A 25391-nucleotide genomic window follows, 5' to 3' on the forward strand; every position below is an offset into this window, starting at 1 on the left:
TTAGGCCACTGTAAGTGCTTTAACAAAACCTAAGCTTCATATTTCTGCTTTTAAAATGAACTTCTATTGTACATTCATCTCTGTATAAACAACTTTTGGTATGAGGTATGAACTGAAAATATTTAAAAACAGCTCCTTTAATCTCAGTTTAATCCAGAGGAATAAAAGTGTCAGCTAATTAACAAATCAGTTCAATCAATAATAAAAACTTTACTTTAAGTATTAAAGTCTCCTCTTGCTGTTGGTGGTTGTGAGACATAATAAATTTATTTGACATCTGATATGAGTAAACATTAACCTGGGTGAAGCCCTTCTCTGCCAGGTCTTGGTGGAGTTTGTTGAGGGCCAGCTTTCCTGCCATTATACCAGTCTGGAGGTTCACCTCCCCAACAGAAGAGGGCAGTGCATCAGGATTCCATTTGGGGTACAGACGCTCTTCCTTTACTACTGAAATCTGAGTAAAACAAATGCTGGTTGCTTTAGTAGTTAAATTAGTGCTGGCTGATACTACACCAACACCATTATGTGGGCAAAAAGCATTTGTGCATACATATTTACATACATATTTGCAGTGTTGGTAACGAGATTATAATTAAATCAGATTATTATTAATCAATAAGTAACTAGTAAAGTAACACATTACTTTTAGATTTACAACAAAAAATCTGTTATTCATTCAAATAAGTAGCAAGTTACTTTCAGTGTTGATGTAACGCATTTCAAGTAACATGAGTTACGTAATCAGATTACTTTTTTCAAGTAACGAGTAAAGTAACACATTACTTTTAAATTCTGAATTACTTTTTCAAATGAGCAAAATTACTTTGTTTACCCATCTATTCCCGGACACCTCTTCTGTCCTTACGTCGAGAGAAATGAAATCAGGAGTAAGGCGTAGTTGTGTGCACTATGGTTATTGTAGTCCTAGACTAAATGTTAGCAGGCATTTATTTCTCACAAAAACTGATTCAGTATTCCTCAAAATGAACGCTGAAACGTAAACTTGGAATATTATGCAAACCTGCAATAATTAAATGTGTTAAATAACACAAATATACTTTATGCATTTCATCTCACTTTATTAACCAATGTCTTTGCTGCTGACTTTTGATCATCCAATTCAACAATACTAATAAGCAAAACTTACTTATTTTGTAAAGCAAAAGTAACGTAACTTCTTTCCATGAAAAGTAACTAAGTAACACAATTAGTTACTTTTTTAGGGAGTAATGCAATATTGTAACATTACCACATTATCACTTTCCCCAACACTTTGTGACATATTTTCCTGTTTGCTACAAGGAATCCTAATATAGAGTGATCAGTCACAAAGCATTTATGGCTCAGGTGACTGACTCAAAAAAGGTTTCAAAAACTCTATGTGAAGCAAAGATGGCAGCATCCAGGTTGTGTATTTGGAGTTTTGCATGCAACATTCAAATTTCTTCCATTTAGATGTATGAAATGATAACAGGTATAATAGAATTCCCAGAGGAAATTTTTGAGGAGGGAGGAAGAAAGGAAAAAATAATGACACAAAGGCTTTGTTTAGGTATGAATACTGAAAAAGATACAGATGACTCTGGGTGAGTGAGAAGAAAAGAAATGATCTGTAAAGGGAGTTGTATAATTAAGGTGTGGGCAGAACAAAGGATCCTTGTTATATAATTGGGATGGATGTAAGCAATATATTTTTAATATGCTTTGTTAAAGTACATAAATCTTAGAAGAGGAAGAGAACATTATGTAACATGTTTTTTATGTAACAAAACAAAATCTCACTATACAGCTACTGTTGTTTCGTATGTTCACAAGGCTGAATTGATTTAATGAAAAATACAATAAAAATTGTAATATTGTTAAATATTATTACAACTTTTCTAGTTGACTATACTTTAAAATGTAATTTATTCCCATGATGCAAAGCTGAATTTTCAGCATCATTACTCCAGTCTTAATTGTCACATGATCCTTCAGAAATCATTCGAATATGCTGATTTGATGCTCAAGAAACATTCCTCATTGTTATCAATATTGAAAACAGTTGTGCTGCTTAATATTTTTGTGGAATCCTTGATATATTTTAGAAAAAGAACAACATTTATTTAAAATAGAAAATTTTTGAAACTTTATAAATGTATTTACTGTCACTTTGGATCAATTTAATGTTCTTGCTGAATAAAAGTATTAACTAACATCTTACTAACTCCGAACTTTTCAACGGTAGTGTTGGTGATAATAGCCGTGTCAAAAAGTAGATAAAGCTTCTTCAGGGGAAGTAAGAAATCATCCGAATCTAATGTTGTGTATCAATCCTGTCTTCTAACATGTTTCCATCTTGTTATACCATATGTTGAGCACTTCATTCATTAAATATTTACTTGGTCATCTTAAGCTTCCTTGAATTTGTTTTAGATCAGTGACTTTAGTGCCTGTCTGCAACCAGTTTCCTTAAGAGGTGCTTTTATTCTAAAATACTGTCTGTTTAGTAACTGACTGATTGTACAGCAAGGTTTAAGCTGAGGACACAGCCAAAGTCACTGCACACATTTTTACCTGGTGAGGTACGAGCTCATCATATCCTCTAGTGCTGCCTGTGGCGCAGCAGGCCATAGAGACGATAGCAGAGCTGGGTAAAGCATCATATGCTGATCGAACCTACAAGAAATTATTAAAAATGAATATTAAACAGCATAAAATACACAGTAAAATAATTACCTCATGGTTTATAAAATATAAAATTAAAATACCGGATTTTATGTGTTGCTGACCTGAATGGGACATTCGTTATCATGGGTAACATCCAGAAACATGGCATGAGCGACAGACGGCACTAAAGGCCTGAGGTTTGGCTGTACGAATGACCCTACAGGCTCCCCTCCGTAACGATACACCAGTCGGCCCTCCTCATGGCTGTCCCCGGCACTCATGGCCTCTTATGATGAGAGAACAAACCTTATCAGTAAATGAGACATTTGATAAAAAGGTCCAACTTTACATGACAGCCCTAGTAAAAAAAGTACTATATTTAAAATACATTTATTTCATACTAAGTAAGTATAGTTCAAATATATAAACATATATTTATAAAAATATTTACTGATATATCACTTGAGACTTGCTGAGCACTTCTTGTGCACAATGCACAATTCTTAATATTAAGCCTAAATGTGTTTTAATGTCAATATTGATAAAGATTGTATGAACTTAATATATAGTCTTTAAATACAAGATTTTTAAAGTATACCTAAAGTATACTTGCAATAGTTCCACACTTTAGCACAATCAAACATACTTAAATATATCTTTAGTTGAACCTCAGCACTAAAAATAAGTGCACAAATATGTCAAAAATAAGTGCACAAATATGTCAATGTATTAGTAGTATACTTAGCATGAAATAAATGTATTTCAAATACAGTTTAGTATACATTTTAGGGAGTTGTTGTTATTGTAAAATTTGGGGTTTTTCAACTATAGGCACTTTTCATACTCTCACTAGTTTATTTATTTAATTTGTGTACTAACAATATACAACAGTGTATACTGTACATAAAGTGCATCACAGAGGAAATCTGTCATTTTTATAGAAGTCATTAACATCACCGCCACAGCCTCAGTGTTTATTGTTGTCTAAATATCATTCCTCACTTTTAGAATAATTTTAGCTTTATTGAAAATGTTTAAAAATGTTGTGATGAAAATTAAGCCAACAAAACTGAAGGACAAAAACTGATACAAAGATAAAACAAATCAATAAATAAAAGGCTTTTGAAAAGTAGCAAACATAAATGACAGTTTTAATGTGGCCTTCATCAAAGAAATCTGTTAAAAATGAACCCATGTGACATAAAAGTGCCAGTAGTTTAAGAACCAATCCATATCTATCTAATTTCTCAAATCTAAGGACATTCTGTGTGAAATACAACTCAAACTCTATCAGCAGCTGTGGTGTTTTAGCTCATTTTGATGACTGAGTCAAAATAATAACTGCATGCATGCCACATCTGCTGTAAATTTGTATTTCACATGGCATGTTTCCTTATTTCTGAGTGTCACTGCAACTGCATTTCCCAATCTCTTTGCGTCTTACCTCGGATAAGGGAGGTAATGCCAAGCCTAGTCATAAAGACATTGTCCAGCTCTTCGCTGCCAGTGAAGAGCTCAGCCATCACATACAGATCAGGCCTGTCTTGACGAGCGACAGATAACATATACTGCAGCCCATCCAGCACACAGTAGCAGGGTTAGAAAGAACAATGGATGGATGGACAGATGGACAGATGGACAGATAGACAGATAGACGGATAGACAGATAGACAGATAGACAGATAGACAGATAGACAGATAGATAGATAGATAGATAGATAGATAGATAGATAGATAGATAGATAGATAGATAGATAGATGGATGGATGGATGGATGGATGGATGGATGGATGGATGGATGGATGGATGGATGGATAGATGGATAGATAGATGGATGGATAGATGGATAGATAGATGGATGGATAGATGGATAGATAGATAGATAGATAGATAGATAGATAGATAGATAGATAGATAGATAGATAGATAGAAGTAAACTAAGCAAGACAGACAAGGTGTGAAGTGCATGACAATGAGTAGGAACATGCTCAGGTTACATAAAAGATATAAAGCAGATGCATTAGTAATGAGGAATGGCATTAATGTAGTATTATTTGTGTGCACATGAAATGCATCAGGTCAGAGTATGTGATGGAGGGAAAAGGAAAGGTATTAAAGGTAAGGTATTAATGTTTTGAGAAAGAAAAGAAGAGGGGGAAAAAACACAAAGAAGCAAATTGAGCATCAAGGGCAAACGTGTGTCTCTTGCAGTCTGCAGTACCTCTGACGAGACTGGTTATCCCCAGCCGATTAACAAACAAATTGTCAAGTTGTTCACTTCCTGTAAAGAGTTCAGCTATCACATAAAGATTGGGCCTGACCACTCTGGCTGCAGCTAACATGGCCTAGAGACACAACATACAAGATGCAACATTTAAAGGATTAGTCCACTTTAAAATAAACTTTTTCTGATAATTTACTCACCCCCATGTCATTCAAGATGTTCATGTCTTTCTTTCTTCAGTTGAAAAGAAATGAAGGTTTTTGATATTCCAGGATTATTCTCCTATTTTTTTCCGTAAGTAGAATAAGGAAGGCGTAGGATATACAGCATAAACTTTTTGAAGAATACAGAAATGTGGTTTTGGCGGAAGCACTTAGAAAGTGATCATTTTATTATATAAAGCATATACATTTACATTTTTTCCGAAAATGACAGATTGTTTTGCTAGATAAGACCCTTATTTCTCATCTGGTATCGTTTAAAGGTGCCCTAGAATCAAAAATTGAATTTACCTTGGCATAGTTGAATAACAAGAGTTCAGTACATGGAAAATACATACATTGAGTTTCAAACTCCATTGTTTCCTCCTTCTTATATAAATCGCATTTGTTTAAAATACCTCTGAAAAACAGGCGAATCTCAACATAACACCGACTGTTGCGTAACAGTCGGGATCATTAATTAAAAATGAATATGTACGCCCCCAATATTTGAATATGCCAGCTCATGTTCAAGGCATTACACAAGGGCAGCCAGTATTAATGTCTGGATCTGTGCACAGCTGAATCATCAGACTAGGTAAGCAAGCAAGAACAACAGCGAAAAATGGCAGATGGAGCAATAATAACTGACATGATCCATGATAACATGATATTTTTAGTGATATTTGTGAATTGTTTTGTTAGCATGTTGCTAATGTACTGTTAAATGTGGTTAAAGTTACCATCATTTCTTACTGTATTCACGGAGACAAGAGTCGTCGCTATTTTCATTTTTAAACACTTGCAGTCTGTATAATTCATAAACACAACTTCATTCTTTATAAATCTCTCCAACAGTGTAGCATTAGCCCTTTAGCCACAGCGCATATAGCCTCAAACTCATTCAGAATCAAATGTAAACATCCAAATAAATACTTTACTTACGGGAATCGATGCATGCATGCAGCATGAATGACGACCATCTTGTAAAAATCCATTTGAGGGTTATATTAGCTGTGTGAACTTTGTTTATGCACTGTATAACTGCACAGGGAGCGAGAGATTTAAAGGGGCCGCACAGCCTGATCGTTGCATAGTTAATGATGCCCCAAAATAGGCAGTTAAAAAAATTATTAAAAAACATCTATGGGGTATTTTGAGCTGAAACTTCACAGACACCTTAGATTTATATTACATCTTTTGAAAAGATGTTCTACGGCACCTTTAAAGCCCTTTGAAGCTGCACTGAAACTTTAATTTTGACCTTCAACCGTTTGGAGTCCATTGAAGTCCACTATAAGGAGAAAAATCTTGGAATGTTTTCATCAAAAACCTTAATTTCTTTTCGACTGAAGAAAGAAAGACATGGACATCTTGGATGACATGTGGGTGAGTAAATTATCAGGAAAAGTTTATTTGAAAGTGAACCAATCCTTTAACAGTACACATGAAAAACCTGCAGTACAGCCTCAGAAGGAATGAAACTACATATTTTCAACATGAAATTCACTTTCTATAATCTAGGAATCTACAATGACTTTGCAGAATACTCTGAGTTCCTGTCGGTGACATATGATGTCATTTGTATAAATATATCACAAAATATGACTACAGGTCAAAAACAAAGTGGCAATCTGAGCACGTACCTCAGCCACATGAAGGGGTGTGGAGTGGCAGTTATCCAGACGCACACCAGAGAAATGTTTGGCTGTGATCTCCGTGTACTTCTTCATGTGAGCCCATAAGTACGGACAGTCTTCTGGTTTGTCGCCATAGCGAAGTTTAACACTGTCACCCCAGCAAACAAGCTCTCTTCTGAGGTAAACATTAGACCCTAACGGACAGATAAATCAATTAAAAACTGACTAATAGGCTAGACTATCTTGAAAGACTTTGCTGGCCTATCAGCTAGACCAGCACCAATCCAACAAAAGCCAGTGCACCAGCATGCTGGTATTTTCATCACCATTCAGCAGAAACCAACATACACATATATTTTGACTCACCTGCCTCTGCAAAGTTTCTGAGTGGGTCATCACCCATTACCCATCCATTATGGGCGAGCACATGACATCCTTCATTTGGATTCAGCATCAGCTGGTTTTCCTGCTTCATGGACATGTCCTCAAATGGGAAGGTAAAATATCTAAATCATTAAAACAACAAAACAAGACCGAACTGTAAATCTGCCATTCTCATCAGCGTATTACACAATAAAATGCTATGCTTACAAGATATTATACAGCTACAATGAACACTTCAGAGGAAAAATAGTCATTTGGATATATTTGTGGCATTAAAAGGCCTTTAACTAGAAATACATAAGCAGAATTGTATACATTTCTCTCGGTTTTATGATTTATGTCTGTGAAGATTTTCTTGCTCTTTTACATCATATAAATAACAAGAAATTAGAAAAATAACAAGAAAAGTTGATATGGTTCACACTAAATCTCGAAGCTCTGGGGAATCAACCATTTACAGTTTTTCTCAGATCATAACTAAAATGATCAAAGTCACTTATTTAACATCCACATCATCTAGTCGCACTTCATAAAAGCAATTTCTCATTCTGATTGAAAATTGCAAATGCTTTGGTACATTCATGCATTTGATTATGTACAAGTGTCTTTTGTTTCTTACATTTTCACTTGGCAAGCATATACAGTATAGATAGAGCACAACATATACAGAGCATATATATAATTTATATATGCCATACAGATAAAGTGCAGTCTTGTGCATTTTCAATTATTGTCATCAAAATTGTAGCCATAGTTTACATATCAAAATACTGACTGTTATATCTGACAACATGACTAAGCATTTTTGACTATCCTGTATGTGAACCATGACACAACGACTTGTCATTCTGATGACACTGATACACAGCAAAATCCCCAGAGTTAAATCAATTCTGCTCAGAGAACATATGGTCCCTCTCTACATAGAGTTAAAATAGCACTGAAGCAGAGTTAAAATTAATGAGATAATATGCTGTTTGTGGAGTTGTTTAATCAGATTTAGACAGATTTCATCTAAGGCTGTGGCTGGAAGTCCTTTGTAGTTATTGTGTTTCTCTTCAGTGCTTGTTAACAGCAGGTGTTCATCACTAATGCTCAATCATAACTTAAATCACTTAATCACTTATTATCTAACTTTAACTCTGCTTCAGTGTTACTTTAACACTATATAGAGAGGGACCATATGTAATCTGAGCAGAGTTAATTTAACTCTGGAGATTTTGTTGTGTATGTTTATTGATAAATACTTACTGTAACTTAATCTTAGGGACAATTCAATGTACCAAAGCGACTGTGAAAAACTGTTAAAAAAATTAATAAATAAAAAAAATTAAAAAGTGGGAATGCGACAGAGCCTGTAATAAAGCGAAAATCAACACTGGCTTGGCTTTTCAAGAGAGACAGTCACATGGACTACACTCTAAAAAGATCAAAAGTTGAGAAAACTTAAAAGTTTAAGGCAACAAACTTAGGCAGATTTTTGAATTTTCTCAACTTCTTGTATTCAGTTTAGACAACATACATTTGAGAAAACTCAAAAATCTGCTGGAGTTTGTTGCCTTCAACCTTTAAGTTTTCTCAACTGGACCTTTGTTTCGCTTTCTACTGAGAATAAAAAACTCTTTGATTTCATCAAAAATATCTTAATTTGTGTTCTGAAGATGAACGAAGGTCTTACGGGTTTGGAACGACATGAAGCTTAGCAATTTTTGGGTAAATTAACCCTTTAATGGGAACATTAGCAAAACATTCTTTTTGAACATATATGTGTTAGTTGGGTTTATGTCTGTCATATTATCTCTTTCTTTCTAAGTGGGCAGTTCTTGTCCAGAATAAGTTGCAACTTATTACATAATATTTACCTAGTCACCAAAGGGTTTGTCCGGGTGACAGGTCCAAGTTGAGGACCATGGGTGGCAAGTCTTTCATAAAAAACCGTTCCCACTATGCAGTTTATAGCCTGAATGGAAGAAATGACGTAAATTAATCAGACAGACATCAAATCTGAACAATACGATCATGTGAATCACACACAGAAACCAACCTTCTCATGATGACTATGCATTTCCTTATAGCATTCCACATTCAGTTCCTCAAGACTCTTTTTAAACCAATCACAGCACTCTTGGATGGATTTGGGACCGTTGCTGTTGTTTTGATATGTACAAGAAAAAAAAAAAAATATATATATATATATATATATATATATATAACTTTAATTTATTTTATTGTGATTATACAATTATATAAAAAGGTCAGGGTAACCAAGATAAATATAATCGCAATAAAATGATCTTGGCTACCCTGACCTTTTCATTTGAGATAATAAAAAAAGTTTGATTATAGAAAACAATACTCTATCCAAAAAAAAAACATTAATCATTAAACAGAACCTGAACATGAAGTGAACTCACGTGTGTCTGCCAAACATCTCCAGGGCCATTTGCATATCTATGGTGTTGCTGAGGCGTCTGTACTGTGAATCCTGGATGACTTTTAATTTCGGCTTTCCCTCCAGCTCAGGGCCCAGAGGTTTGTTACCTACAGATTCCAAATACACCCAACTTACCTCTGACCCTACAAATACAAGCGACAGAGCCTCCAAGAACATGCCAGCAGACTTCAAACACTCACCAGCCTGAAGAACCTTCCTAAACTGCTCCACGGCTTTCTCAATGTTCACCTGCAGAAACTCCCATAGTTTCAGCTGGGTGAAAACTTCCGTCCACAGAAGTCCTCGAAGGACCTGAAAAGCCAAACACAATCACTTGTTGGCCTGTCACCACAAACTTTAAAGGATTTTTGGAATATTAAAAAGCTGTGACAGCCTTTAGACTCACAGTAATGTGTTTCTCATTCTCAATAAGAGGTGGAAGGCCGCTATCGGTGTATTTTCCATCAGTTATGGCACAGCTGAAGTGCCACAGGGCTCTATCCAGCAGCCAGGCCGGCTTCAGATGAGGAGAGTTTACCAGGTTATAGCCGCACTCTGGATGGACTCTAATCCACTTACTGTTGGCAGCTAACCAAAGGAACAATCATAGAATCATAGTCATATATATACATATGTTTTTCTAAGATATAGACAGAAGATATGCATTAAACTGCATGATAGACAGTGTTTCATCATCTTCGGCTTATTTTACTTCAGTCTATAGGAGTGATTTCCTTTCAAAAACCAAACATATGAAAGTACAATCTGCAGTTCCTGTTAGAATATTACACAAGCTGGGTCAAAAGTGTGCGGAAAATGAAAATGAGACATGCAAACATAGTTAATTGGTTGGAAAGTAAATTGAGATTAATTGTATGCGAGTTCCTGATAAGGATTGATATGTTTGCACATAATAAATGGCAAGTAAAATCAATTTCAAAATGCTCATTAAGTGTGATAAACTTCAGTCTAGAGTTTAAAGAGCTGCTCTGATTCCACATTTACACTACTACGGCCGTTCTGCTTCACAGCAATGATGACAGCAGTGTTTAAAGGTTCAAAGAGCAGGAAACAGTTCCTGTGGCACTTGAAAAACACTCAAACCTATTTGGAATAATTGATCTACGTTTTACTGAATAAGTGCTGTTGTGAATCGCCTCATATTTACGCACATTTATATTTTTGGAGGATACAGCCATTTTCTATTTTTAGCGCTGTGTTGGTCTTAATGATCATTCTTTCATTCATTTTGTGTTTCTTTAGTTATTTGCGTTAACGCCATCTACCGGACACTTGTGGTAATGGCAGGTTTGGTGTACAGTTTCTATTTCCTGTTGTATTCTCGTTTGTATTCTCGTTTGGAACGAGATTAGTGTTCGCTTAGTACACAACTTTTCGATAGCGAGTTATACTCCGTGTTGTGTAAATTCTGCTGTCAAGTTTCTTCAAACTTCGCTCAGTTGTGTTTCCCTCGGGGGCAATGCCGTTTTACAGCTTGTTTTTGCACTGCTGTGTGTAAAATAAAGGAGAGGAGAAAAAGGACCTCGGGATAAAGCATCATCTCTTTTCTTTGTTCACCTCACCTGGCTGTTTATACGCGCTGGATAGCTAAATACACATACGTTTAGTGAGGCCAGTACAGTAAAACGGCAGACCCCCGCCTGTCGAGAAGAAGACAGAACTTCAACTGCTAGAAAAAAATCAAACAAAAAGAAAAAAAAAAATCGTTGCCCATCGAGACGACGCCATTAACCTGCTCTCACCAAGCCGGCATGTGACTTGCCCAGATTCCCCTGCTCCATAAGACATGGATTCTCCAACCGAAATGCAACTTCCCACTGGTGTGACTGATGCAGAAGCTGGTGACTGGGAGGTGAGATCAGAGCTATTTGCATCAAGCTCTGTTCGTGCACCATCTCAACACGGATCAACATGCAGCTCACGAAGGAGCACTGCGCTAGCAACCGCTAAAGCCAGAGCTCAAGCAGCAAGAACCAAAGCAGCCTATTCTGAAAAGGAAATGGCACTGAAACTTCAGAAAACTGAAGCAGAATTACGAACTGCCAAAGCAGAAGCTGAATTGGAGGCATTGCGGTGTAGAAAAGAAATGGAGGCTGCAATAGCTGAAGCAGCAGTTCTTCAAGCAGAATTAGATGATGACAACAACCTCGGGGAACCGGAGTCAGAACTGAACCAAAGGTATTTCAACGCAAACAGCGTGCCACCGCAGAGAGATATAAAACAAGAATGCTGTAAAACTCCACCCAGCCTGCACAGCCACCCTCTTCCACCTGCACGTCCTCTAATGCAGCCAGCCATAAGACCTCCAGTACAGCATCCAGCAACATCGCTTGCCGAGCTACCGACACACCCACCAGCAGAGTCCCTGAGACCGACACCAGCCCCAAGACGGCTGCCACCGCCATCACAGGTACCACTACAGCCACAGCAGCCATCCATGTTATCTGCTAGTCTGTATTACAGCCCACACTAAGCCAGCAACCAAGCATGGCAGAGAGGAAAGGATTATGGGCTACCCAGTCCTGCTCCACGCCCTACCTCGCCTCGTCATATGTCTGCTCAAGATGGACACAGCTCCCCGACTGCTGACCTGGCGAAGTTTATCACTAGAAACCAGATCGTCTCCACAGGGTTGATGAAGTTCGACGATAAGGCAGAGAATTACTGGGCGTGGAAAGCTTCATTCTGCAATGTCATTGACAGTATAGGCTTGTCAGTAGCAGAAGAGACTGACCTTCTGATTAAATGGCTCGGCAAAGAGTCGTCCGAACAAGCACGCAGGCTCAGAGCAGCCTACATCAGAGACCCCCAGGGTGGCCTCCGAGCTATCTGGCAGCGCATTGAAGAGTGCTATGGCACCCCCGAAGCTATTGAAGAGGCGCTATTTGCCAGACTGGAAAGCTTCCCGAAAATCTCCAACAAAGAGCCAGCCAAGCTACGCGACTTAGCCGACCTGCTACAGGAACTGTACGCAGCAAAGCAGGATGGATTCCTTCCAGGACTAACTTACCTTGACACTGCTAAGGGAGTAGCCCCAATCATAGAAAAGCTCCCGTATAATCTACAGGAGAAGTGGATGTCCTACGGCTCTCAGATAAAGCAACAGCATCAGTTTTCCTTTCCCCCATTCGGCGTGTTCGTCAACTTCATTCAGAACCAAGCCAAAGCAAGAAATGATCCCAGTTTCAGAGTCACCATGCCACTTCTGCCTGCCACAAATAGAGACAAACCCAAAAGCATCCAGAGTAGAGTCAACCAGTCTGTTGCAGTCCACAAGACACAAGTCGCCGAGTCCAGCCATAAAGGTGAGCCTGAAGCTGACTCTCTAGATCTCACCAAGCAGTGCCCAATCCACAAAAAGCCCCATTCATTAGGAGCATGTAGGAGCTTTAGAGACAAACTGCTAGCTGACCATAAACAACATCTCAAAGACAATCCCCCAGCCAACATAGCATGGTGGGGCCCAGATGAGTGTCACCTGGGCAGCCTAACTGGGGCCCAGACATTTTTGTCCACGGTTTCCATGGAGGCCCCACATGGGTTAGCCCAGATGAAGTGAACACTGTTCAGTGTGCACACTACAGGCTGTTAAATGTAACACAGAAACATGCTGGAGTTAATGATATAATTAGGTGATAACGAGCAGAATCACTGAAGGACAGAGAAACAACTATGACTTACTTCAACCACAACCTTCGATGAAATCAACTGAAGATAAAAGACATGAAATCACTCAAGATCTGATTAAGCAACTACACAAACAGCATTACCTGCTTCACTTATTACTAACCAGACTGACTTTATTTCTGACATCTACAAAAGTTGTTATTGAGAATTACCAGAGGTTTAGATGTTGATGATTTGTTGAAAATGTATGTCAACATGATCGAGGTCAGCGCTTACTTCAGTTAGGCAGTTTGACTCTTGACTGTTTTAGTAATAATGTTTCTTTGGCTGCTCTTGCTGTTTGTTATGATAAGAAAAGCAAGAGCCAGTATGTTTAGCTGTTGTCAGCTGTTCAATTATATGACTCTAATTGTCATCATGTTATGACTTTGTTCACTGATCTAATGACTGAGCTTTATATGAAAAAAAATATTAATTTTGTGCTGGATCTTCACCAGAACTAAAAAAAAAAATGACAAAAATCAGAGCAGGAGAATAAATCTGAAAAATACAATGTACATTAAATCCTTTAAAACAGCTGCAAAATTTATTCACACACAGACATCAAGAATCAGCGTATGAATCTCAACAATGGTGACATGCTTCATGCTGCAATGCATTCTGGGTGCCTCATACAAAACTCATCCATGGCTCCCAGAATGCATTGCAGCATGAAGCATGTCACCATTGTTGAGAATCATACGCTGATTCTTGATGTCTGTGTGTAAGTGAATCTTGCAGGAGGTTTGAAGTGTTTAGTGAACAATATATTTTTCAAACTTTCTGATTAAAACATTTTTATCGTTGCAATTCAAGAAAAGATCCAGCACAAAGTTAATCACATTTTGCTCATAAGAAGCTCAGTCATAAGATCAGTGACTTAAGCCACTAAATGACTATATTTTTATCATTTGTCAGCTGACCACATTGTCTCTTGTTTTTCTTGCCATAACAAACAGCCAGAGAAGCACTAAAATACTCAAGAGTCAAACTGACTAACTGAAGTAAGCGCTGACCTCGATCACGGTGACATCAAACCAAACATATTCTCAACAAATCATCAACATCTAAACCTCTGGTAATTCTCAATAACAACTTTTGTAGATGAATGTCAGAAATAAAGTCAGTCTGGTTAGTAATAAGTGAAGCTGGTAATGCTGTTTGTGGAGTTGTATAATCAGATCTTGAATGATTTAATGTCTTGTATCTTCAGTTGATTTCATCGAAGGTTGTGGTTGAAGTAAATCATAGTTGTTTCTCTGTCCTTCAGTGATTCTGCTCGTTATCACCTAATTATCTCATTAACTCCAGCATGTGTCTGTGTTACATTTAACAGCCTGTAGTGTGCACACTGAGCAGTGTTCAGTTCATCTGGGCTAACCCATGTGGGGCCTCCATGGAAACCGTGGACAAAAATGTCTGGGCCCCAGTTAGGCTGCCCAGGTGACACCCATCTGGGCCCCACCATGCTATGTTGGCTGGGTCCATCTGCTACCGCTGTTGTGCTTCAACCACACATATTGCAAAGAACTGTGACAAAACCATAATATGTGCAGAATGTCAGAGCATAAAACACGTCGAAGCCCTTCATCCAGGTCCTTCACCATGGAAAGCAAAGACACCCCCATCTACGTCAGAGAACGGCAGGGAGAGCAGTAAGAACCAGCAGCCTCCAGAGATGGTCTCCTCCAAGTGCACTGAGGTATGCGGTGAGGGTATGAGTGCTAGAGGTTGCTCTAAAATATGCTTAGTTAGTGTCTACCCACAAGGCCAGAGAGAAGCAACAACTAGAGTGTATGCTATCATTGATGAGCAAAGTAATAAATCGCTTGCACGTTCAGAATTCTTTGAGATATTCAGCGACAATAGCACTCCATCTTCGTACACGCTCAAGACGTGTGCGGGCAGTATATAGACTTCTGGAAGGAGAGCTTGTGGCTACATGCTGGAGTCACTGGATGAAAAGACCTGTGTCCCTCTTCCCGTCCTCATTGAATGCAATGAACTCCCGAACAACAGGTCTGAAATCCCAACTCCCAGTGCAGTATTACATCACCGTCACCTGAGATGCTTAGCCAGTGAGATTCCTCCATTAGACTCCAGTGCCCAGATACTGCTGTTGCTAGGGAGAGACATTTTGAGTATACACAAGATCAGAAAACAGATCAACGGCCCAGACAATGCCCCCTTCGCTCAAAAGCTAGACCTAGGCTGGGTGGTGATCGGCGATGTGTGCTTCGGCACAGCACACCGCCCCTCTTCAGTCACTTCCCTCAAAACATGTATCTTGGGAGATGGCCGCCCCAGCTACCTCACACCCTGCTCCAGCTACCTGCGTGTGAAAGACCCTCCACACAGCCACTCAGTCCTTCATGATCCTCCATCTCAGCAAGCCGTCGTTCACACTGCTTCTCTGCTGCACGGGGATCACCTGAAGTCCTCCGTCTTCCACTGCACCGACAAAGATCACCAACCTGCTCCGTCCATCGATGATCTCAAATTCCTGAGGATCATGGATACTGAGGTATATCAAGATAGCACTCAAAACTGGGTCGCATCCCTACCTTTTCGGACCCCAAGAGAACGTCTGCCAAACAACAGAGACTATGCCATGAAAAGACTCCAGTCAGTCTGCCACACACTAGAGAAGAAACCTGACATGAAAGAACATTACATGCAGTTCATGCAAAAGATGATTGACAGTCAACATGCAGAGAATGCCCCCGTCCTCCAAGAAGGACAAGAAAGCTGGTATTTGCCATCCTTCGGCATCTACCATCCCAAGAAACCCAAACAGATTTGAATAGTGTTCGATTCAAGGGCTCAGTATGAAGGAATTTCACTGAACAGTGTCTTGCTCAAAGGCCCAGATCAGAACAATGACCTGTTAGGCGTCCTCATCAGGTTTAGAAAAGAGAAAATTGCTGTGACTGCAGATATTCAACACATGTTTTACTGTTTTGTAGTCAAGGAGGAGCACAGAGACTACCTGAGGTTTCTATGGTTCTGCGACAACAAATGGGACAGTGACATTGTAGACTACAGAATGCGTGTGCACGTGTTTGGCAACACATGGTCTCCTGCTGTAGCAATCTACTGCCTCAGGAGAGCAGCGAAAGAAGCAGAATCTGAATTCGGCTCTGATGTCAGAGCGTTCATCGAGAGAGACTTTTATGTCGACGATGCTCTGAAGTCGTTTGCAACAGAGTCCGAGGCCGTCAACTTGGTGAATAGGGCACAGGAGATGCTCTTCCACAACAGCCTTCGGTTGCACAAGATCACATCAAACAGTGCAGCTGTCATGGCTGAATTCCCCCCTGAAGACCTTGCAAACAGCATTAAAGACTTGGACTTTGCCACGGATAACGTCCCTGTGCAACGTAGCCTGGGTATCAACTGGAACATACTCACAGACACATTCACCTTTCAAGTACAGCGAGACGACAAACCTTTCACACCCAGAGGCGTGCTCTCAACCATAAACAGCATCTTTGATCCGCTCGGCTTTCTCTCACCCGTTACTATACAGGGGAGATTGTTGCTGAGAGAGCTGACCATAGAAAACGGTGAGTGGGACGCGCCATTACCTGGACACCTCCAAGCGGAGTGGGTGAGATGGAAGTCCTCCCTTCAATGCCTTCAAGACATACAGATTCCCCGCTGCTACACATCTCTCTCCACCTCTGCAGCAAGCACGAGAGAGTTGTGTGTGTTTGCGGATGCTTCAACCAAAGCAAATCGCAGCGGTTGCCTACTTGAAGGTGACCGATGAAAATGGACGCTCTGAAGTCGGATTCGTGCTTGGCAAAGCAAAGCTGGCACCAGTGAAGGAGACTACAATCCCCAGACTCGAACTCTGTGTTGCAGTCCTTGCGGTTGAGGTGGCTGAGACTGTTGTGAGTAGCATGGATTCGCACATGAACTCTGTCACTTTCTATTCTGACAGCAAAGTTGTGTTAGGTTATATTAACAATGAGCAGAGAAGATTTTATGTTTATGTAAGCAACAGGGTCCAACGCATCAGACAAGCAACGTCACCCCAACAGTGGAAGTATGTCCCCTCAGAGCTCAACCCGGCCGACCATGGCTCCAGATCTGTTACTGCTGCATCATTGAGAGACACCAACTGGCTGACCGGACCCGCCTTCTTGTCTGGTAAGCCTCCAGCTGATCATCAGTCACTATTTAATCTAGTTGACTCAGAATTAGACTCTGAGATCAGACCTCAGGTCGCAACGCTAGTCACTGAAATCACACAGCCCGGCCTAGGAACTGAACGCTTCGAGCGCTTCTCAAAGTGGACTTCTGTGTTAAGAGCACTTGCGGTCCTGATACACATAGTCCAATGTTTCAGACAAACGGACAAAGACAAAACATGCAGAGGATGGCATACCTGTAACAAAGCAATCACGCCAGAGAACCTGGAAAAAGCAAAGAAACTACTGATCAAAAACATGCAGCAGGAAAGATATCCTAGTGAATTCAGCAACATTCAGAGTAAGTCAGACATTCCAAAACAGAGCAACATTGCAAAGCTGTGCCCAGTGGTTGACAGTTTTGGACTTCTCAGAGTGGGCGGACGCATCAGTCAGTCTGGCCTTGAGATAAACCGCACCAATCCCCTCATCATCCCAGTTCAGCACAACCTAACGACTCTCCTTGTGCGCCACCATCACGAGCAGGTAAAACACCAGGGCAGACACTTCACAGAGGGGGCCATCAGGGACGCTGGACTGTGGCTGGTGGGCGGAAAGAGACGTATCAGAGGCACCCTGTCCCAATGTGTCACATGCAGGAGACTGCGTGGCAAGCAAGAGCATCAGCTGATGGCAGAACTGCCTGCAGACCGGCTACAAGCTGCCCCACCGTTCAAGTACGTCGGTTTGGACGTGTTTGGCCCATGGGAGGTTATCAGCCATCGTACGAGAGGTGGACAAGCAAACAGCAAGAGGTGGGCAGTAATGTTCACCTGTCTGTGTGTGCGTGCTGTACACATTGAAGTGATAGAGACACTGAGTGTGTCTAGTTTCATAAATGCTCTACGGAGATTTTTCTCCATCAGAGGCTCTGCCGCACAGATTAGGTCTGACAGAGGCACTAACTTTATTGGTGCTTCAAAAGAATTTAATCTGGAAGATGACGCAGACATGCAACGTTACCTACAAGACCAACAATGCACATGGATTTTCAACCCCCCATATGGGAGGTGCCTGGGAGCGACTTATCGGGGTGGCCCATCGCATCCTAGACTCCATGTTCCTGCAGCAACGCTTCTCTTCGTTGACACACGAGGTCCTCGTCACACTCATGGCAGAGGTGTGTGCAATTATGAATGCGAGACCCCTGCTGCCTGTGTCAACTGATCCCGAGAACCCTCTCATACTCACCCCTTCCATGCTTCTGACACAAAGGACAGGAGCCCCATCGTCGCCTCCGCCTGACTTTGGCAAGGCAGAGATCATCCGTCACCAATGGAAGCTGGTACAACATCTCGCAGAGACATTTTGGCACAAATGGCAACGTGAATACCTGAGCACCCTGCAAAGTCGTGCCAGGTGGCAGGACAAAAGGCCTAACTTGCAAGAAGGAGACGTCATCTTGATGAAAGACAATGCAGCGCCAAGGAACCACTGGCCAATGGCAGTGGTCATCAAAACTTTTCCCAGTAGAGATAATGTTGTCAGGACTGTAGATATCAGAGTGATTCGTCACGGCACTCCTAAAGTGTTTAAGAGACCTGTAACTGAACTTGTCTTACTTTTCTCCCCTAAACAGGATGTTACTTGTGTTTAAGTAAAGTGTGTGCATTTAAAAGGTAATAGATGTGGTATCCTTAAGATACCAGGAAGGGAGTGTGTTGGTCTTAATGATCATTCTTTCATTCATTTTGTGTTTCTTTAGTTATTTGCAGTGCGTTAACGCCATCTACCGGACACTTGTGGTAACGGCAGGTTTGGTGTACAGTTTCTATTTCCTGTTGTATTCTCGTTTGTATTCTCGTTTGTATTCTCGTTTGGAACGAGATTAGTGTTCGCTTAGTACACGACTTTTCGATAGCGAGTTATACTCCGTGTTGTGTAAATTCTGCTGTCAAGTTTCTTCAAACTTCGCTCAGTTGTATTGCCCTCGGGGGCAATGCCGTTTTACAGCTTGTTTTTGCACTGCTGTGTGTAAAATAAAGGAGAGGAGAAAAAGGACCTCGGGATAAAGCATCATCTCTTTTCTTTGTTCACCTCACCTGGCTGTTTATACGTGCTGGATAGTTAAATTCGCATACGTTTAGTGAGGCCAGTACAAGCGCCATCACTAATTAATATGCTTGGAAAAAATAAGACAAATCAAATTACTTCTTTGGAAAATTGCTAAAATTGTCAATTTTGCATGCTGGTAGACTCAAACTGTTTTTTTATTTTTTTTAACTCATGTTTATTGAAAAAGTTGCTTTAATTGCTGCATTTTTTTTTCTCTGAGGGTTAATTGAGGTGTTTGTACTCAGCCAATGCCAATAAATGCCTCAAAGAATGTTAACTATGTTAACACCAAAACAAAAGATCGAAAGGAAAAGTGCAAAATCGTAAAACTTCTGTAGAAAAACACCCTGTAGAGCTACTTTTACACCTTGATGGATCACTTTTACAGTCTAACAAAAACAAAGCTGGTTGGCAAGAAACAGTACTCAGTTTGACACCCTATTAACCTATATGGCGTTCATAACAGACATGAAAGACATGTTCCCATTACACACATGCAGCAGAGGGCAACATGAAACATTAGAATGTCACAAAGAGTGAGGCGGCCAACATTAATCTTCCTACAGTGTGACTGAAAGGTCAAAAATCTCAACCACTGTGCCACAGAGGTGACCAGCTTTCATCAACTCTATATAGCCAAAGATGCAGTGCTGGAAGTTTCTCCAAACATTATAATATGTGCTAAAGACGCAGCAGAAAGTACCTGTGTGGTTGTACACCACGTCTGTAATGCAAATCATGTTCCACTCTTTCTTGAGTTTCTCTGTCAGGTTGCCCACATCCGTCCAGGTGTAGTTCTTTCCAGGTGGGGAGAAATCGGGATTCAGCTCTAACTGATCAGCTATGGAGTAGCATGACCGTGATAAGCCTAGTTTCTGCAGAGGCGTGAAGTGGATCATATTGTAACCTGAACATAAAAAAAAAATAATAAATAAAAAAAACGTACAAATTTTTAATTGTCATTTCATCTACTTCAGATCAATAGTGCTTTTTGGACCTTACATGGCTAAACTTGGCCCCAAAAAAAGGCTTGTTAGTTGTTGCTATATGTTTGCTAGGGTGTTTTGGCTGGTTGTTAGGGCATTGCTATGGTGTTCAGGCCAGGGTGGTTGATAGATGGTTACTAACAGGAAAAAAAGGACTACCCATAAGATCTCTATTAGATTCTGGACTCTAGATATGGCTTTGGTCACACAATGTAAGTCTACTGAATTTTTTTCACCCATTTTATCATCTTAATTTATATATTTTTTTTTTATTCATTATTATTGTCATTTTTTTTATTTAGGTGGAAAATGTAGCATAGAAAAAAAGAAAACACATTTCGCCTACAGTTTCACACCAAAGTTTAATACTAAGGGTTAATGATTTTTTAAAGTACTTCCTTTTTTTAACCAATACCACTAAATATAAAAAACTGAGCTTGTTTGTGAGTGAAAGAGACAAATATTATCAGATTTATTCTTAATCATTAGCTTGTCCAGAATGCTTGTCCACAATGTCCACAAAAACATCTCACAAAAATCCACATATATCAAGCATGCTAATATTTTTGATTTTTCTGCTAAAATGCAATAACTCACAGATTGTCCCAATCAATGGGTGACCCTTTTTATACACATTAGCACATATTTATCCATATGAGAGGACAGCAAACTGACTTTTGCTGGAGTCACAAGTACTACTGCAATACCAAACTTCAAGAATTTAAACAGACACTGATCAATGATTCATACCAGTTTCCTTGGCAGCTCTTAGTCTGTCTAGCCATTCATCCAGAGGTCCCAGACATTTTGCCAGGTAAGTCTGAACTGTGATGCAATCCAGAGGCAGGATCTTCCTCTCATGGCCGATGCGCAACACTGGATCCACCACAATGTAGCCACCTCCGGTTCTTTCCTCATCCCTGCATAAACAATGTTTGTGTATTGTGTATATCGTGTAACGTTTTATTTAATCAGTAATTAGAAATTGCCAAAATTCTAAGAAGTAAAAACAATAGTACAACTCACTCACCCACACCCAAAGTAATACTGATAAGACCCTGCTATCTCCAGGTCCAGTTTGCAGTATTTGTCTGAGTCATCCTCTCTGCCACTGGGGTTCACCCACTCCAGCTGACGGAAGCTGGAGCCAACGAACTTCTTGCCCGGTGCTGGGTAGTCAGTGTGGACATGCACACTCTTGCCCTGCAGGGTCGGGCCCAGGCGGAACTGAAGCTCAAAGCCTAAGTGCAATTAAATGCGAGTCACATGAGAAAACAGCAGGGGGAGTTGCACATCCATTAACCCTGTTTCAGTCTGAAACCTTCCTTTAAAGGGTTAGTTCACCCAAAACTGAAAATAATGTAATTTATTGTCTTTTACACTGCTTCGTTACAAATCTTTTGTTTCGAATCAGTGATTCGGATCGCGTAAATGAAGTCTCGTTTACTGAAATCATGTGACTTTGGCGCTGTGAACCACTGATTCGAAGCAAAAGATTCGTAAAGCTTCGAAGCAGTGTTTTGAAATTGCCCATTACTAGATATTGTTGAAAAGTCATATTTTGGGTTTTTTTTGGTGCACAAAAAGTATTTATAATATTAAGATAGAACCACTGTAGTCACATGAACTGTTTTAAATATGTTTTTAGTAGCTTTCTGGATCTTGAGAGGTTCAGTGACATTGCTGTGAATGCAGGCCTCACTGAGCAATCGGATTTCATCAAAAATATATTAATTTGTGTTCCAAAGATCCTCTTACGGGTGTAGAACGACATGAAGGTGAGTAATAAATGACATAATTTTCATTTTTTGGTGAACTAAACCTTTAGATACATACTGTTCAGAAAGCCTTCCCGTTCCCATTGTGTGTATAACAATAAAAAAACAAAACTAACCACTGGTTTATGCAACAGTATATAAACAATAAAAGATACAATAAAAATTGTCTTATATTTATGAACATTTTTATTTTAGGGTGTTATTGCCTTTTTTTCTGTCACTAATCAGCATGCTTGAAATATCTAAGAAAAGAACAGGTCAAATTCTTCTTTTGGAAAATTGCTGTTTTAACCCATATGTATTGAAAAAGGTGATATTATTTAAATGTTTTAAAAAGACCCACTGTAGAACATTTATGTTATATAGATATTATATTACTCATAAAAAAGATATTTAAGCTATTCTACGAACTCATACGAAATTCCAGAGGGAAGCCATGGCTCAAAGATGATAATGCTAAAAAGAGTTTCAGGTTTATGGTTGCATAACAGTACTGTTTTGCAGTATGTAGTAAGCAGTGTGATTCTATTAGTAGTATTCTATTCTGTAATTAGCGATCATCTGAACTGTGCATAGTGTAGTAAACTATATTTACATTATCTACACTGTAAAACCTATGAGCACCACAGCAAACGGGACAGAACACCAGCACATTCCTCTGCTATTTATAGCGGACAGATTTTTGAATGTGATATTCGGCGCTCATGCACCACGAGTAACACGTAAATCTATCCAAAGCTTCGCAGGAGTCCAAAGTCTTGAGTTGCAGAGAGTAATTGAAAAAGAGAAATAAAAGGGGTAGAAAAATGTATGCATTAACAGCATTAAAAATGATAAATGATAATCTATAAAAGAATAATATAAAATAAACATCATGATAGCACAGCTGATGATGACGTAAAAGAAAACACAGTTTATGAGAAGAAGACCTACCTTGCTCCAAGCGAAATAGAGTGCGCTCCAGTCTCTCCATGTCATTCAGGAGAAGCACACGGGTCTGTTTGCCACGGAACATGTTGGCGGTGCTTTTTTAGGATGCCCTTTAAACACAGGAGAGGTTACCCCTGGATTTCCAACAGTGTGGCCTATCATACGATAACAACGAACAACACGTGAACAATCTGTTGCAATTGATATAGGCAAGAGGGGGATTTGAGCATGTTTGACAGTTTTGTCAACAATGTTTGAATAAAAAAATCTGACCTATTGACCTAACCTGAAGCAACATCATATGGATACAAGGATGACATAGATAGATAGATAGATAGATAGATAGATAGATAGATAGATAGATAGATAGATAGATAGATAGATAGATAGATAGATAGATAAATAGATAGATAGATGATAGATAGATAGATAGATAGATAGATAGATAGAACTGTAGATATATAGTTATTTAGATAGATAGAACGATTGATAGATATATAGATAGAACAATAGATAGATAGATAGATAGATAGATAGATAGATAGATAGATAGATAGATAGATAGATAGATAGATAGATAGATAGATAGATAGATAGATAGATAGAAAGAAATGTAGATATATATTTATTTAGATAGATAGATAGATAGATAGATAGATAGATAGATAGATAGATAGATAGATAGATAGATAGATAGATAGATAGATAGATAGATAGATAGATAGATAGATAGATAGATAGATAGATAGATAGAAAGAAATGTAGATATATAGTTATTTAGATAGATAGATAGATAGATAGATAGATAGATAGATAGATAGATAGATAGATAGATAGATAGATAGATAGATAGATAGATAGATAGATAGATAGAAAGAAAGATAGATAGATAGATAGATAGATAGAAAGATCGAAAGAAAGAAAGAAATGTAGATATATAGTTATTTAGATAGATAGATAGATGGATGATAGATAGATAGATAGATAGATAGATAGATAGATAGATAGATAGATAGATAGATAGATAGATAGATAGATAGATAGATAGATAGAAAGAAATGTAGATATATAGTTATTTAGATAGATGATAGATGGATGATAGATAGATAGATAGATAGATAGAACGATTGATAGATATATAGATAGAACAATAGATAGATAGATAGATAGAAATGTAGATATATAGTTAGATAGATAGATAGAAATGTAGATATATAGTTATTTAGATAGATAGATAGATAGATAGATAGATAGATAGATAGATAGATAGATAGATAGATAGATAGATAGATAGATAGATAGATAGATAGATAGATAGATAGATAGATAGATAGATAGATAGAACTACAAAAGAAACTTTTTTTTACATTTTGCATAAATACAGACATGCATACTATATGGAAAAAATGTTACAAAAAATATGTGTTGATCACTTTATATTGCACACAAATTTGTAAACCTTTCAAAGGTAAATTGCAGGCACTGTTACAACATTTCATAAACATTAAATTCAGCCAATAATGTATTTTCACGTAAGACTATCATGCTCAGACATAGACATTAAAACAACCAAAAATTATTACTTATATTAACACATGAGACCTCTTATTTTTCCAAATGATGGTACATAGCATGCAGTTCATAAAATGTTAAATGTTAAAATGAGGTGCCATAATTTAAATGAACTAATAAAAGTTTCATTACCAGCAACATCCGACAGACTCCTCATCGGAGTGTCACTCGATGTTGGTCATAGAGCAGACCTTGTGCGTCTAATAAGGTCATGCATCTGAGGTGACATGACCTTTCAGTGACCCTAAATATAGCCAGCACCTTTAGAGTTACATCTCACTGGTTAAATCAGGCAAAGCCTGTGAAGAACATGCCTTGTCCATGCAGCACGTAGGTGCGCTATGATTTTGTTACTGATGTAAATCCTCCAATAATAATAATATTTTGTATATTTTATAGTGAATCATTTACTTTTAGGCAATATCACACGAACAAGAGTAAATATCAGCATAGCCGTGATGCCTGTGAATTATCTATATAATAAATTATATTTTATAGTAATAAAAGATAATTTATTATATAGATAATAAATTATATTTTATTACTATTAAATATAATAGTGTATTTCAGTAATATCACACAAGCACGACCTTTGCCTGAGGCGGCAGGCCCAGTGCCACAGGTAATCATGGCCATGATGCTGATTCAGTTTTACA

General features: G+C 38.8%; 1 protein-coding gene across 5 annotated transcripts in view; it reads right to left on the reverse strand.

Annotated features, from left to right (window-relative positions):
• The window catches only part of LOC137014345 (glycogen debranching enzyme-like), a 40018-nt gene extending 15094 nt beyond the window's left edge, over positions 1-24924 (reverse strand). For 2 of the 5 annotated variants that reach the window (XM_067378625.1, XM_067378626.1), the window contains exons 1-16: positions 24868-24924; positions 23167-23318; positions 21486-21696; positions 21206-21375; positions 20173-20376; positions 9938-10119; positions 9732-9843; positions 9512-9638; positions 9142-9244; positions 8960-9057; positions 7080-7219; positions 6720-6907; positions 4094-4217; positions 2772-2935; positions 2557-2658; positions 299-454 (exon numbers count right to left, since the gene is read on the reverse strand). In XM_067378625.1, coding sequence (XP_067234726.1) covers positions 299-454; positions 2557-2658; positions 2772-2935; positions 4094-4217; positions 6720-6907; positions 7080-7219; positions 8960-9057; positions 9142-9244; positions 9512-9638; positions 9732-9843; positions 9938-10119; positions 20173-20376; positions 21206-21375; positions 21486-21696; positions 23167-23248 — 2163 coding nt within the window. In that variant the 5' untranslated portion in view covers positions 23249-23318; positions 24868-24924. Of the gene's footprint in view, positions 1-298; positions 455-2556; positions 2659-2771; positions 2936-4093; positions 4218-4870; positions 4995-6719; positions 6908-7079; positions 7220-8959; positions 9058-9141; positions 9245-9511; positions 9639-9731; positions 9844-9937; positions 10120-20172; positions 20377-21205; positions 21376-21485; positions 21697-23166; positions 23319-24867 lie in introns of all 5 variants that reach the window. The other 3 variants (XM_067378623.1, XM_067378627.1, XM_067378624.1) reach the window with 2 other exon arrangements.
• Positions 24925-25391: the final 467 nt, after the last annotated feature.

This window comes from Chanodichthys erythropterus, chromosome 23 (genome assembly GCF_024489055.1).
Source record: "Chanodichthys erythropterus isolate Z2021 chromosome 23, ASM2448905v1, whole genome shotgun sequence".
NCBI lineage: Eukaryota > Metazoa > Chordata > Actinopteri > Cypriniformes > Xenocyprididae > Chanodichthys > Chanodichthys erythropterus.